The sequence below is a fragment of the Morus notabilis genome, unplaced genomic scaffold (genome assembly GCF_000414095.1).
Source record: "Morus notabilis unplaced genomic scaffold, ASM41409v2 Scaffold2777, whole genome shotgun sequence".
Classification (NCBI taxonomy): Eukaryota; Viridiplantae; Streptophyta; class Magnoliopsida; order Rosales; family Moraceae; genus Morus; species Morus notabilis.
Window position 1 is genome coordinate 43,201 of NW_010356899.1, and position 12,967 is coordinate 56,167.

Below are 12,967 nucleotides of genomic sequence, written 5' to 3' on the forward strand. Positions count from 1 at the left end.
CTAACACTGATTATTATTTTTTCATTATTATTATTGTTGAGAAATATTCTTTCTTCTACAAGTTCGTATAAAAGTAGACAAAATTATTATTTTTTTCATTATTATTATTGTTGAGAAACATTCTTTCTTCTACAAGTTCGTATAAAAGTAGACAAAACTTTAGAATCAACATTGAAGTGGCCCTAGTCTGTTATGTTCTTTGGTACGATATGTTATAATCCTTGAGTAGAACTCATCTCCAAAAGCTAGTTTGTAGAGAGAGGGTGCCTAAGTGGTTATAAACCCACATACTAAGCCCATACTTTAGCAATGTGGGACTCAACCATGATCCTAACATACCACCACGCTTCCGACACCGACGTCCACGACGGCCCACTCTGGATGGCCCACTCTGGCTTTTCCAGGTTGCCCCTTCCACAACGTGGGCCTGAGAAGGAGCATGCTCTGATACCAATTGTTATAACCCTTGAATAAAACTCATCCCTAAAAGTTAACTTGTAAGGAGAGAGTGCCCAAGTGGTTATAAACCCACATGCTACGCGTATTATACTTTAGCAATGTGGAACTCAACCCAGATCCTAACATATGCACAATCTAGACAGCATTCCAAGGGTCATTTGAGGTTCTGAAAGTGGAAGAAATTGGATCTCTTTAAAGATTTAACAATGTTACATTAACATATGTAGCAGGCACATTTCAATCCATCCACGATTTCTCTGGCACAGTTGCTTGTCGCAATAACAAAAAATGGGCCGTCGACACATACCTAAAATCCCCTTGCATGCGACCTACTAGCAACAGCAAAAGATGCTGACTGCCCGTGCAATTTACCCAAAGAAGTACCCAAACCACTTTACCCCTATGATTAGTTCATGAAAATAAGGGATCGTGTCTACTTTAGCACTAGACATAAAAAGCACGACAATCCTAAGACATTATCCAAATATATCCTAGATTGTTACCCTCTTTTGAGATTTCATGACATCGTAAGAGTTATTCATGGATCCCCAATCGTGCAACAATGATAATACCATCAAATTGTGAATCTAGAACTAATGAACCGGAAAGATAAACAAAAAAAATTATAAAAGGAGGGAATGTCACTCAAACTTATAACTTGACAAAGTTACATTTGAAAAAATATTCCATGTTAACAGATTTGCGATGCTTTATTGAAACATAGGATAGTCTTTTAAGTCCGAGCTGACAGTGCAGCAGCACACGTGACAATAAATCTCAAGACAATAGCAGAACAAGCGTCGACTCGCCTTCTTCTTCAAAGAGACCTCTAACTCATCCCGCAGATAATTATCTACATGCTGAAACACAAAAGCAAAAAGGGAAAAGAAAAGGCAAACTTTTAGCTTTGAATATCCCTCAAATTAGATCACTATATTTGCTTAGTGAGAATACAAAAGCAAGGGGAAAAGAAAAGGCAAACTTTTAGCCTCAATATCCCTCAAGATTTCAGATTTTATGTTCTGAAATCACTTTTCAGCGAAAAAACAAAACAAAAGGCTTTGAAATTACTTTGCGGGTTTATGGCTCAGTTTCAAGACTGGTACTCTCTGAAAAATTCCCCATAGCACTATTCATTTGTTGAGTATATTTTCCCTAATTTACTCAAAAATGATGGTCCAAATGTCCTGCAGAATATTAGAGTCCATATCTTCCAAAAGAGTAGAGAATAATCCTCAAGAATACTCTTCATCTTAAGATTTTCCATCTCTAATCGCACCAAGTTCTTTCTTTTTCCCAATCTCAAAACGATGATCCAAACTCCTAGAATCCATCCAGGAATCCCAAAACATCCTTAAGCCACAAACAGCATAAGCTAGAAATTCGATTCTAGCTCAATTGAACTAGAATAGAATTCATAACCACAACCAGGATAACCAACGATCGAATTCATTATGCAATTACAAAACTAAATAGCTCAATTGAACTCAAGACCTTAATTATTGTCGATCCCACAACCACATTTAAACCTAATTTCACTCCAATCACGACTGCTAATCGATAATAAGTAATGACAACGAACTCTTCAAACAAAGCAATGGTCCTAAACTCCGATTCTCAATGAGATAGTTCAAACGAAAGGAAAAATTTCAACAATGAAAGCATTCGAGAGAGAGAGAGAGAGAGAAGACCTCATTTGGAGGAGGCTTTGTAGGTCTGTTGAAGGAGGTCGTCGTAAGGGTCCCTCCGGCCGGGAACCTGGCTGATCTGAGCATCCCAACGGAGCTGGGCGTTGTGGCGCTCAAAGGTCCAGAATCCGTACGGACGCAGAGGATAGCTCCACATCTCCTTCGTCTTGATGCACTGGTCTTTCACCGCGTAAACGTGTTCTCTGAACTTCCGATCTCTCTCCTCCGGATCCTCCATCAACCTAAGAATCAAATTCTCTGCGAATTCCATTATGAAACCCATTCTTTTCTTCCTCTTAACAACCTGAGTCCACAACAAACAGATTACAATAGATCATTGTAAGCCTCCATTTTTATGCTTTTGTGAGTACAATTTTAACAAGAAGGGGAAAAAAAAAAACGTTTTCTTGGCAGCCAAACAGATTGGAAAGCTAAGACTACGATAGCGAAAACCCTAGAAAAAGAAAAGAAATTTATGCGCGAAAAATACACAGATTGATATATCGATTTTGATTTGAATAATTTACCTTTGCAGAGATTAAAGCTTCTCCCTTTCGTAGATGCTTAGAATTGTTTGACAGTTCAATTGGGGATTTAGAGTAAAGCAGCGACCCAAAAAAAAAAAATCCTTTTTCTCTTCGTGCGAGGGGAAAAAAAAAAAAAACCAGAAGAAGTCCTGGACTTTTCCTCCGCCCTAAAATAATTGGGCCTTATTTTTCAATTTGGGCATTACTTTTCTGGATCTCACCATAGTGGGCCTAGCCTTCGATGGACACTCTCTTCAGCCCTTGACCGGATCCAAAAAGGAAAGTCACGTAGGGTATCGGTTATTTATCTGTTTTTGAATTATTATTGCTTCATTAGCAAAAAAGAAAAAAGAGAATCATCATTGCTTTATCTATTACAGACTGATTATATATAAGACTTATGTTGTAAGTTTTTTTAGTTAATCCAAAAGTTTTACATTTTTTTATAAAAAAATAATAATTATCAACTTATATTAATAAAGAACGGTGTATCTAGATAATTCTATCAGACAATATATTTATGTATAACACATTAATCTCTTATCCATTGTTCAATTACTACTCAACCCCAAAGATAGGGGAGAACTAGGGGTGTAAGAAATCTGACCCTACCCGATATAATTTGGCCTACCTTATCTGATCCTACCGTTTTTTTTTTTTTTTTTTTTTCCTTTTCCCACTTTCAAATAAGACTAGCCCGAATTTGCGGGTAGGGGCGCGGGCCAGTCTCTTTTCAACCCACAGTAGGTCGACCCGGCCGAAAGTAAATTCCTCTGCCGTTTCTCTTCTTCTCTCTGAGTGTTTCCTCCATCGCCGCTTCTTCTTCTTTTCAATTCTTTCGCTCCGCCGTTCCTCTTCTTCTTCTTTATCTCACTTCCTCCGCCGTAGCCTGAAATTTTGAGCGCCCGCCCAATCGCATCGATATTGTGTTTGGAAATGGGAAAAGTGCGTTCATTAAACCCATCTATATTTGAATATATATCGTTCCATGCCCTCTATAATCAACAAACGAGCGAAGTTGGCTGAAGGGTTGAATTATTCTACTAATATTAATAATAATAAAAGCAAGTTCTCTCTCTGTTTTTTTTTGTTCCGTTCACTTCGCTGATTCGAGTTTAAAATTCGAGTTTTTCTACAGTAAAAAGCTCTCACAAACAATCACATCTAACTTTTTTGCTACAGTAAAAAGCTCTCACATAAAATCACATCTCAACTCGAATTCTAAACTCGAAGTAAACGAGGCCTTTATTTATTTATTTATTTCATTCAAAGAAGAATACAAAATAATACGGGATAAGTATTTTGAGTTGGTGCAGAACCAAAACTACCAGATTTGTGACTTGCCAGTCTAGAGATGGACAATTGAGAGAGTAGTATCCATCAGTACCTATCAGCAACTAGTAAATCATTTTCTCAAGAGACAAAACTCAAAATCATTAATATATTATTAGTCCTCTCTCTCTCTCTCTCTCTGAGAATACTCGACGCTTATTTAGTAAGCCTTTTTTTTGTTGTTGTTGTTAATATGTTCAATTAAATTTACATTCATATAATACCATGCTTAATTAGCACGTGCCAGATTAATGCCTTTGCTCATACCTAACCTAATCTTGTCTGTTTTCGAGAATAAACCCTGTCTATAACTATTAGATACCCATCGAATAAGCAAATAAATTGCATTCACTATCTGTACCACATTTTTTTTTTCTTTTTTTGGGCTGCATTATTCTACAGGTTCATTTCCCTTACTCTCTATCTCTTTCTATTCTGTAAGGTGCAGCACTTATTGCACTAATGGTTAGAGTGAATTTTGTTTTCAATCACAGTTGGGTTTCCAGCCATTGCCTTCAGTTCTGGACCACCCCATCAGAATCAAATTTTCAATAACTTGACTAGCAATACTGAAAACTGTTTTTTTTTTTTTGCCTAAAATAATTCAAAAGAATCAAAAATAAATAAGGAGATTTATATGGTAGCATCTAGAAAAATAAATTATTTTTCAACCTTCACATGTGTATCATAAACTGTCTAGTTTGCATACTAATTTTAAATCATATTTAGAAGACGTTTAGTTGATGGATTTAAAATTATGATTCAGAATTATTTTCGATTTACGTGTATTTTTTATAATGTTGTAACGAAACACGAATTATAATTCAAACCATGTCACGAATTATTAAAACGAACGAACTTTTAAAGATTAAAAACATACACTAACAATAAAAGTACCTACTATAGAATGACCCACTAAATACATAAGAAAGAGAGAGAGAGAGAGAGAGAGAGAGGAATAACAATGATAGAAGATAGAATAAGTGCACTCCCACATTGAGATGCTTGCTTTCTAGGCTGTGCAATATTTTTCGAGTTTATTTTTCTTCCCACTCATTTGGTTTTTGTTTCCCACAAAGCTTTTTTTCTCGAGAAACCATATCCACCAATCTGCAACTTGTTTGTCCCTCATTCCCACTACTCCATTTCCCCCTTTCCCTTTCATCCTCCTTTCCCTTTACTCGTTGGTCAATCACTTAAATGTGTCTGACTCTTTTTTGACCACACAAAAGCCAGAAACAAAGTTAAGTGAAGGATGGCAGAATAATGCAGAAAATTTTCAGTACCGTTGGACAGCCCCAAGGTTGGCCGCCGCACTTCCTCTGTGAGTTTGACCTTAACAGGAAAAAAAAAAAAAAAAAAAACTATAGACTGTAAATTGAATTTCAAATTTTGAGTGTCGCTTTGTGTATGTAACATTTAAGACAAGAAAAAATGCCTGTATTGTCTGTTTCTTTACCCCAAAGCTAAGCCTTTTGGAGAAAACCATAAATGAGAGTATGGTAGCTCGGTTATACATCAAAATCAGAAAATTTTGAAGATGCTTCTTGTCTGATCAAATTACTCGTGGATCACACAAGTCCACAAAACTAGGAGTTTGTAATTCGATCAAGTCGGCATTGGCCATACACGTGATTTGAATACCATTACCAAAATCAAAATACCAAAATGGAGAGAATCTGAAAAATAATAATAGGAAAGAGAATTTGACTTTTAAAATTTCTTTTAAGCGAAATTAAGGCTGACAGTTGCTCTATAGTACAAAATGGACAAAAAGTAAGAGAGGAAAAAAAAAAAAAAAAAAAAAAAAAAAAACCCCTGCCATTGTTTAACCGAAAACCCCCTCTATACACCAACGGGGAACAAAACTCCGTTTAATCGAACGGCCATGATTAACTTAATCTATGCCCCCACCAAAAATGGCCAAATTCGTTTCCCAACCAGTGGCACTGTATCTCTCACTTCCTTTTTCATTTTTTCTTTTTCCTTTTTTTTTTTTAAATCCTCAACTCGTATTGACCAATTACTGTTTTCCGTAACAGTCACACAGTTACCTATTGCCTCAAAAAAAGAAAAAAAAAAAAAAAAAAGGAAAAAACCTCTAACTATCCGCGATGACGCCATCACCACCAACGCCTCCGTTACCGTTTGCATCACCGTCACCGTCACCGTCAACGCCACCGTCACCGTCGTCATGGAGCCACCGGTCCACGTGGACGCACTCCGCCTTGTGGCGTAGCTTCCAGTCAAGTGCCTGACATGCGCGTGAGCAGTAGTTAACGCGGCCGCAGACGGAACACCGACGGAACTCGTGCCTCCTCGTCTCCGGCCTTCCGCACCCCACGTGCGAGCAGAGCCTCAGCCCGTGCCCAGGCGCACCACTACGCGAGGCGAACCACTCTGCCAGGAACCGGCTTGCCGGATGAGCCTCCGGCGCGGGAACGTTGCAGCCAAAGTCGCTCAGCAGCGGGCAGCCCGAGCCGGTAAGGTACCGAAGCTGGGGGTGCGGGTGCGGATGCGGATGCGGATGGGGGAGTGGATTCCACGTCAGCCACTGGCGCGTGGAGATCTCATTAACCGACGACGCTGCGGAGAGAACCGACGCGAGCTCCCGCGCGTTGGCCTGGACGAGGAACCGCCGTCCCTCGGCGATGTTTTGGCGGACACCGTAGCCGTCTTGGAGGCAGTGCCCGAGCTCGCGAAGCGCGTCGATGTGGCCGAGAAACGCTGCTCGTGCGCAGAGGGCCACACCGGCGCGGAGGTCCTTGTCGTTTTTGGAGCCGCCGCTGCCGTTGAACTGAATGACAGCGAGGGAGTAGAGCGCCGGCGCGTGGGAGCTAATCGCCGCCTTGGCCATCATCGAGGCTCCGCTGCCTCGGTTTTGTAAACAGTAGAAGCGAATCTGAGGAACAAAAAAATGATTAATTGACAATAGTCATTAAATTCATTCCGTGGAATGTCTGGATTTTTGTTGATCATAAAAATTTCTCTGACTAAATTTACTTACCATGCCGAGAGTATAGCAAGCCTCAACGTTTCCGGCATCGGCGCACTGTTTCAGGAATCGGTGAACCGACTCGGACCAGTTCTTGGCTTTAATGGCGAACGTTTTCTGAGAAGCTTTGGATAATACCATGGAATGAAGGCCTAATCCGTTTAATCTTTTGCATCTGTTTCATGCAAAAACCCAACCAGTAACGTCAGATTCAAGGAATTGCGAAACTGAAATATCATATTAGGTGAAACCGTAAAGATTAAAAAAAAAAACAGATATCTTTTCGTTTCTTCACTAAAAAATAAAAAAATAAAAAAAAAATGCTCCGGCAAAAATCTTGAGTAGTAGTTAAATAAAAGTTCCAATCAATGGCGTAAAATTTCCAATCTTGAGCAGCGTTTATTACAGAATTCCTCGAAATTCTTCGCCGGAAAACGAAAAAATTCGAAGACAAAGAACAGGAAAGGAGGAGGATGACAGAAGCAAGCACGTACGTTATCAAGACGTTGATGAAATCGGAAGGACAACGAGCGGTGGAGCTAAGTTTGGTGAGAATAGAAATAACAAGATCGTCCGGCAAGGAGTCGAACAAATCAGTTCCGCCAGCGGCGGAAAACTCCGGCGAGGCTTTTATCCGTTTACGGGTAATAGTCCGTTCACCAACGGCGAAATCTTTCCTCTTGTTGAAGACCTTCGTCTCCGAGCACATAGTATTGCCTCCCACGACAACTCTCGGGTAACAAAGGCCTCTCCTTGTTCTCATGATATTATACTTCTGGTTCGTCTTCTTCTTCTTCTGTCTTCGTCTCCGATATCGTGTCTTTCCTTTCTTCTTCTCTCTTCACTCTCTCTCTCTCTCTCGCTGTGAAAGATACAGAGAGGAGAAAATAAATGACGAGTGAAGCCTTATATATACGAGAGGTTAAACCAGACGAAGCCCGTCCGCAACAACAACAACGACAGAGCCGAACGCTTATAACCAAATAAAAAAAGAAACATTGTTGCCAAAACTATAATAATTAATTAATTACTCAAAAAATTTAATATTAATTAGTAAAGACTTACTTTTTCTTTATTTGCGATTTCACCCCTCGAGTTATTTTATTTTCAGTCAAACATCGTTGACCCAGATCCGTCCGTTCGTCGTCTGTTTTTTTTTTTGGCTTTTTTCTTTTTCCATTTTTTGTTTGGAGTGCTGCTGAAAGAAAAAAATAAATAAATAAAATTAAAACTAAAATTATTCTCCCTTGTCTGCACGCTTTTGAACACGAACACTCTCTCTCTCTCTCTCTCTAACTCGCTTTTTAGAGAGAGAAGGGTAACTTCCATCGCTTTTGAATTATGTTTGTTGGTAAACAGGTGGGGGATGCTTTTTCTCTTTTTTTTTTTTTTTTTTTTTTTTTTTGTGGAACTATTTCGCGGTTGTTTTTGGAAGCGGCTTAAATTTGTTGAGAGTAAAAACAAACAACTAACTTCGGTTATTTTTCGGTTTTTACTGAAAAGAATTCACACCCTTTTCTCCAAGGGAGGGGTGAAACAGCATACCGCTATCGCTTCGGGCGCGTAAAAACAGGAAGCGAATAACGGGAAAACTGTAAAGAGAGCGTGGGTTTGGTGAGCGTTTGTATACGCGAGTGGCGAAAGCGTTTTTTGTTCTTTTTTTTTTTTTTTTGAGAATTTTATTTTATTTTTGTTTTTTTAAAAAACAAACTCTCAGGTTAGGCGATTTTTGGGCACTAGTAGTCTACAACCCGACCGTATGAAGGTCAAACGTATGAATCATCACTAAACAGCTGTTCAGTTACTCTTCTTTTGTTTCACTTGCCTGTATACCGTATACGGTTTACGCAAAAAGACAAATGGTGATGTTTTAATTAATTTTTGTTGAATTTACATTTTTCCTTTGATGCAAATTTTTTTTGGGGGGTTTTTACTTTTTATGGTCGTAATTGTCCTTTTTTTATTATGGGTAAGAATTGTTGGTGTAGATGTAGATTTTACAATTAAATTTGTTTAAGAGTCAATAATTATTCTTAAGAGTTGATCACGTTGACGAGTTGACTCAGATTCATTCGAGTTGATTTAGAACAAGAACATAAAGTGCGGAAAAATAAATTGACACATAAATTTATAATAGTTCTTCTGATAATGCGTGACACGTCCATTATAGGACTTGAGAGGTTTTACTATATCTTGTAAATAGTACAATTACAATGAAGAATGTGAATAGGATAATAAGGAGGAGGAAATTTAGAGAGAGAGTGTTGCCTATTATGAGAGTTCCAAAGTGTTTAATTTGTGATCTCTATCCTTTATTTATAGAAGAAAACCTTTTGGCCGTAGTTGGAATTGATCTCGTTTTTATTTTTCATGTTTTTTGAAAAAGAAAAAATGAAAACGTTTCTAAAACGGCGTTTTGGCGCAATAAAGACAAAAAGCATAAATGAAAACGATTTTTTAGTTTAGTGTAAAATGAGAGAGAAATGAAAAACGACTTATAATCATTTTTCATTTTTTGTTTTCGTTTTCTCCTCTCACGAGCAGAAAGAGACAGAGAGACATTAATAGATTTTTTACACTCAAAACAATCTCTTGATAAAACTACCAAACGTATTTTCAAAAATAATTTATGTATGAGATTGAAAATGTTTTCATTTTCATTTTCATATAAAAAATAAAATCATTTTTGAACAAATTCTAAACGCGCCTTTTATTTTCTTTTTCTCTTAGATTGGATAGTTTTCATTTTCCTTAGTTGACTTTCTCTTTTCTTGTTTCCTCTTCAATTCAGATATGATTTGACCTTTTACTGTAGGATTTGATTGAAATAATATTCGTGGCCTCTAAAGGATCTCTTTTCTCAAAATATTAGCTGCGGTCCCACACTCCTTCTGTCGTTAGTCTTCTCGAGTTGATACGGTCTCTAGTTGATTTCAATCGATTGGAGTTGATCTATTTCTTCAAATATTATCCACGTGTACGATGACGATCGTGGTGCTGATTTTAACCCTAACATTTGTTTTTATATTAAATAAATTGTTTAACAATCTCATACGACTAAAATAACAATATTTATTGATAGAAAAAATGACAATTTCTACAATAAAAATTTTTTCCTTTTTTTTCTCGTTGACTTTTTCACTTACAATGCGTTTTTTTTTTCTTTGTTTTTGTAAGAGCATTAATAATACTTCATGCTGTTCTTTCAAGCAAAATTAAAAATTTGGGGTTTTTTTTTTCATTGACAATGCGTTTTTTTTTTTTTTTTTGGGGTTGTAAGAGCATTAATAATACTTCATGCGGTTCTTTCAAGCAAAATTAAAATTTGGGGTTTTTTGGGCCTCTACTAAGCATATGTTTTTAATTGTGGATCTAGTCTAAGGAAAAAATCTGTATAACTTATAATTATTTTTTAATATAGATCTAATGAAAATCTACTAGTACTAATATTTTCTTTTTTCAAGCCTTACAGTGGAGATCTCCTTTTATAAATACAGTAAATCATTTCCATCAAAATTTTGGACAAATCTTGTTATCTAGTATTAATTGCAAGTAGGCTATCAAATACTGAAACACTACAAATCGTGCTATCTTGTATTAATTGCAAATATGATGTCAAAGACTAAACTGCTAAAGAAATTTAACGGCAGAAAAGCCAAGTGGGGCAGAATATATGGAGAATCATAGATTTTTATTTTTTTTAGGAAAATCATACACTATTTTTATAAGACTTATGGCATGTTTACTTACTCGTAATCGGAGTGGACAGGATTTATAGTGGACAAGAATCGAAATTAAAATAAGCTGTTTACTTAAGTTTCATGAATTGGAGTCGGAATCAGTTCCAATCTCATTTATGTGTTTACTTACACCCAAAATCAAAATAAACTGTTATAAATTTACTTACCTACCCTTTTAGTAAATTTTTGTGTGTTGAACTTAAAAAAAAAAAAGCAATTGTATATTATGCTAACTATCTTAATATTAGGATAACTAATTAGTAATTAGATTTTTTTAATCCACCTAATTAATCATCTAAATTATTTTTTCTCAATAAATTTTGAAATAACCTGTCCTGTCCTTTGGGCATGGTCTGGATCTCCACGAATCCTTGAAATGATGTTGTGCGATCAAGGGGCAAAACATGGTTTGATCATAGATTCAACAAATAAACACAACAAAAAAATATAATAATAAATAAACTTGCAATTCAATAAAAAAGAACCACAGTGATTTATGTTATTGACTCACCTTGAAAATAAGAGAGATGCTCTTGGTTGCTGTGGATGGAATGTTGTGTTTTGAGGAGAAAAAAATATTAGAGGAAGTGAGCAAGGAGATACGAGAGACGTGAAAGTAAATTACGACATTTTCAATTTTTTTATTGTTTACTTTTCTATTCACAAATTTGTTAGTAAAATTAAGAGTAAAATCATAATTCACATATACTATCAGGATTGGGAGTGCCAATCCGGGGGGGAGTGTCAATCTCAATCCCCAACCCTAAATTGGTGTGGGACCCACACATCCTCACTCTAATTATAAGATAAAAATGGATAAGTAAACATTGCGTTGATTCTAATTTTTAATTCTCATTCTCCACTCCTGATAAGTAAATATGCCATTATATTTTTGAGCCATTGAATCTATTTCATTATCTGTTAATTAATTTATATATTTTTTAATTTAATGTCATATTAATTAGTATTATGTTTACCATCAATAGATATTCCGCCAGTAAAAAAATATTAAATATATGTATACATAAACATATATAACCTTATGAGTAGTCATTTTTTATTTTAATTACGTGTAGGATTCGAATTCCAGACTTTAACATTAAAGGTATTTTGTTTTTTTCTCTGCACTTAACACTAAAATTTATCAAATTATAAATGAATGCGATGGTAAGGTGATGAGATTGAAGGTACAATAACTGAATAAGAATAGAGATGGTTGTTTCTTCTTAGTATTTGTTTATGTATTATATTGTGTGATAGGAAGTAATTCACTTGTGTTTATAGTGTTTAATAGATTTAGGCGTACAAATCTCATCAATATAATTGTTAAATTATCTTTTCATATTTAGTCAATGATGGGACGGGAAAAAATTAACTTTTTACATGTCTTTTTTTTTCATCTATTAGACATGCACAAGAAATTATTTGTTTTACACACTTTTAAATTTTGATATGATTTTCACTATATGTAACAGTATTACTGGTATACGATCATATAGTATAAGAATTCAATTAAATAATTATTAATTTATAACATGTGAACTTAATATATAAATAAGTTTAACATTCATTCTTTTTAACGATGAATTAATATACTAATGAAATGGAGGATTTGTGTCCTTTTGTTTTCTAATTTCTTTATATTGTACGAGGCCTTATAGATTGTTGTTATTAATTTTATGAATAAACATATGATTTGATAAAAAAAAGAGAATATTCATCTTATATTTCTATTTTTCTTTTTATTTAAAATAAACAATATGTGGAAATAAGAATTTGAATTTACCGTTAAGCTACTTCTACACGAGTAAAACGCATTTCAAAAAGCGAAATGTAACCTTTGCTATTCTGTAAAGTGTCCAATTTACAGTTTAAGAGACACTTTTTATCTACATTTGGTTTAAGATTAACAATGGTGTTGCACATTTTTTTTTAAGGAGATGTTAGACACATATTTTTTTAAGGGAAGTTTCATTAATACTAATTAAAGGATATGTTGGACTTGGACATATTTGATCTATACGAATAAAATACTGAATAATATCAATATACTTTTTTTTTTTTTTTTTTTTTGGAAAAAAATGTCAAGATACTTTTGTCTATCACTTTACTTGAACGAATAAGAACATAAATGTCAAGTCTTACAGTTCAAATATAAAAATAACATTTAAAACAAAACAAAAAAGAAGTCTTAATTGTGTTGCTAACGAGTCACCAGCATTCCTG

The 12,967-nt window shown here is 35.5% G+C and overlaps 2 protein-coding genes across 2 annotated transcripts; both read right to left on the minus strand.

Moving 5' to 3' along the window:
* Positions 1–1,065: 1,065 nt before the first annotated feature.
* Positions 1,066–2,788, minus strand: LOC21385248. The gene is made up of 3 exons (XM_010088896.2): positions 2,675–2,788; positions 2,151–2,451; positions 1,066–1,319 (listed from the first exon to the last, which is right to left on the minus strand). Exon 2 carries the CDS (start codon positions 2,428–2,430, stop codon positions 2,152–2,154), a length of 279 nt encoding a protein of 92 aa, XP_010087198.1. The 5' UTR covers positions 2,431–2,451; positions 2,675–2,788; the 3' UTR covers positions 1,066–1,319; position 2,151.
* A 2,840-nt stretch (positions 2,789–5,628) lies between these two features.
* LOC21385249 (F-box protein At1g67340) lies at positions 5,629–7,843 on the minus strand. The gene is made up of 3 exons (XM_010088897.2): positions 7,496–7,843; positions 7,014–7,176; positions 5,629–6,908 (listed from the first exon to the last, which is right to left on the minus strand). The coding sequence occupies exons 1-3, from the start codon at positions 7,762–7,764 to the stop codon at positions 6,108–6,110; spliced, it is 1,233 nt and encodes a 410-aa protein (XP_010087199.1). The 5' UTR covers positions 7,765–7,843; the 3' UTR covers positions 5,629–6,107.
* Positions 7,844–12,967: the final 5,124 nt, after the last annotated feature.

Coding starts and splice junctions, on each gene's coding strand:
- LOC21385249 (XM_010088897.2), bottom strand. CDS start 7,764: ATGAGAACAAGGAGAGGCCTTTGTTACCCGAGAGTTGTCGTGGGAGGC. Junction 7,177..7,495: donor TTCATCAACGTCTTGATAAC/GTACGTGCTTGC, acceptor TGCATGAAACAG/ATGCAAAAGATTAAACGGAT. Junction 6,909..7,013: donor CTTGCTATACTCTCGGCATG/GTAAGTAAATTT, acceptor TTTGTTCCTCAG/ATTCGCTTCTACTGTTTACA.
- LOC21385248 (XM_010088896.2), bottom strand. CDS start 2,430: ATGGGTTTCATAATGGAATTCGCAGAGAATTTGATTCTTAGGTTGATG.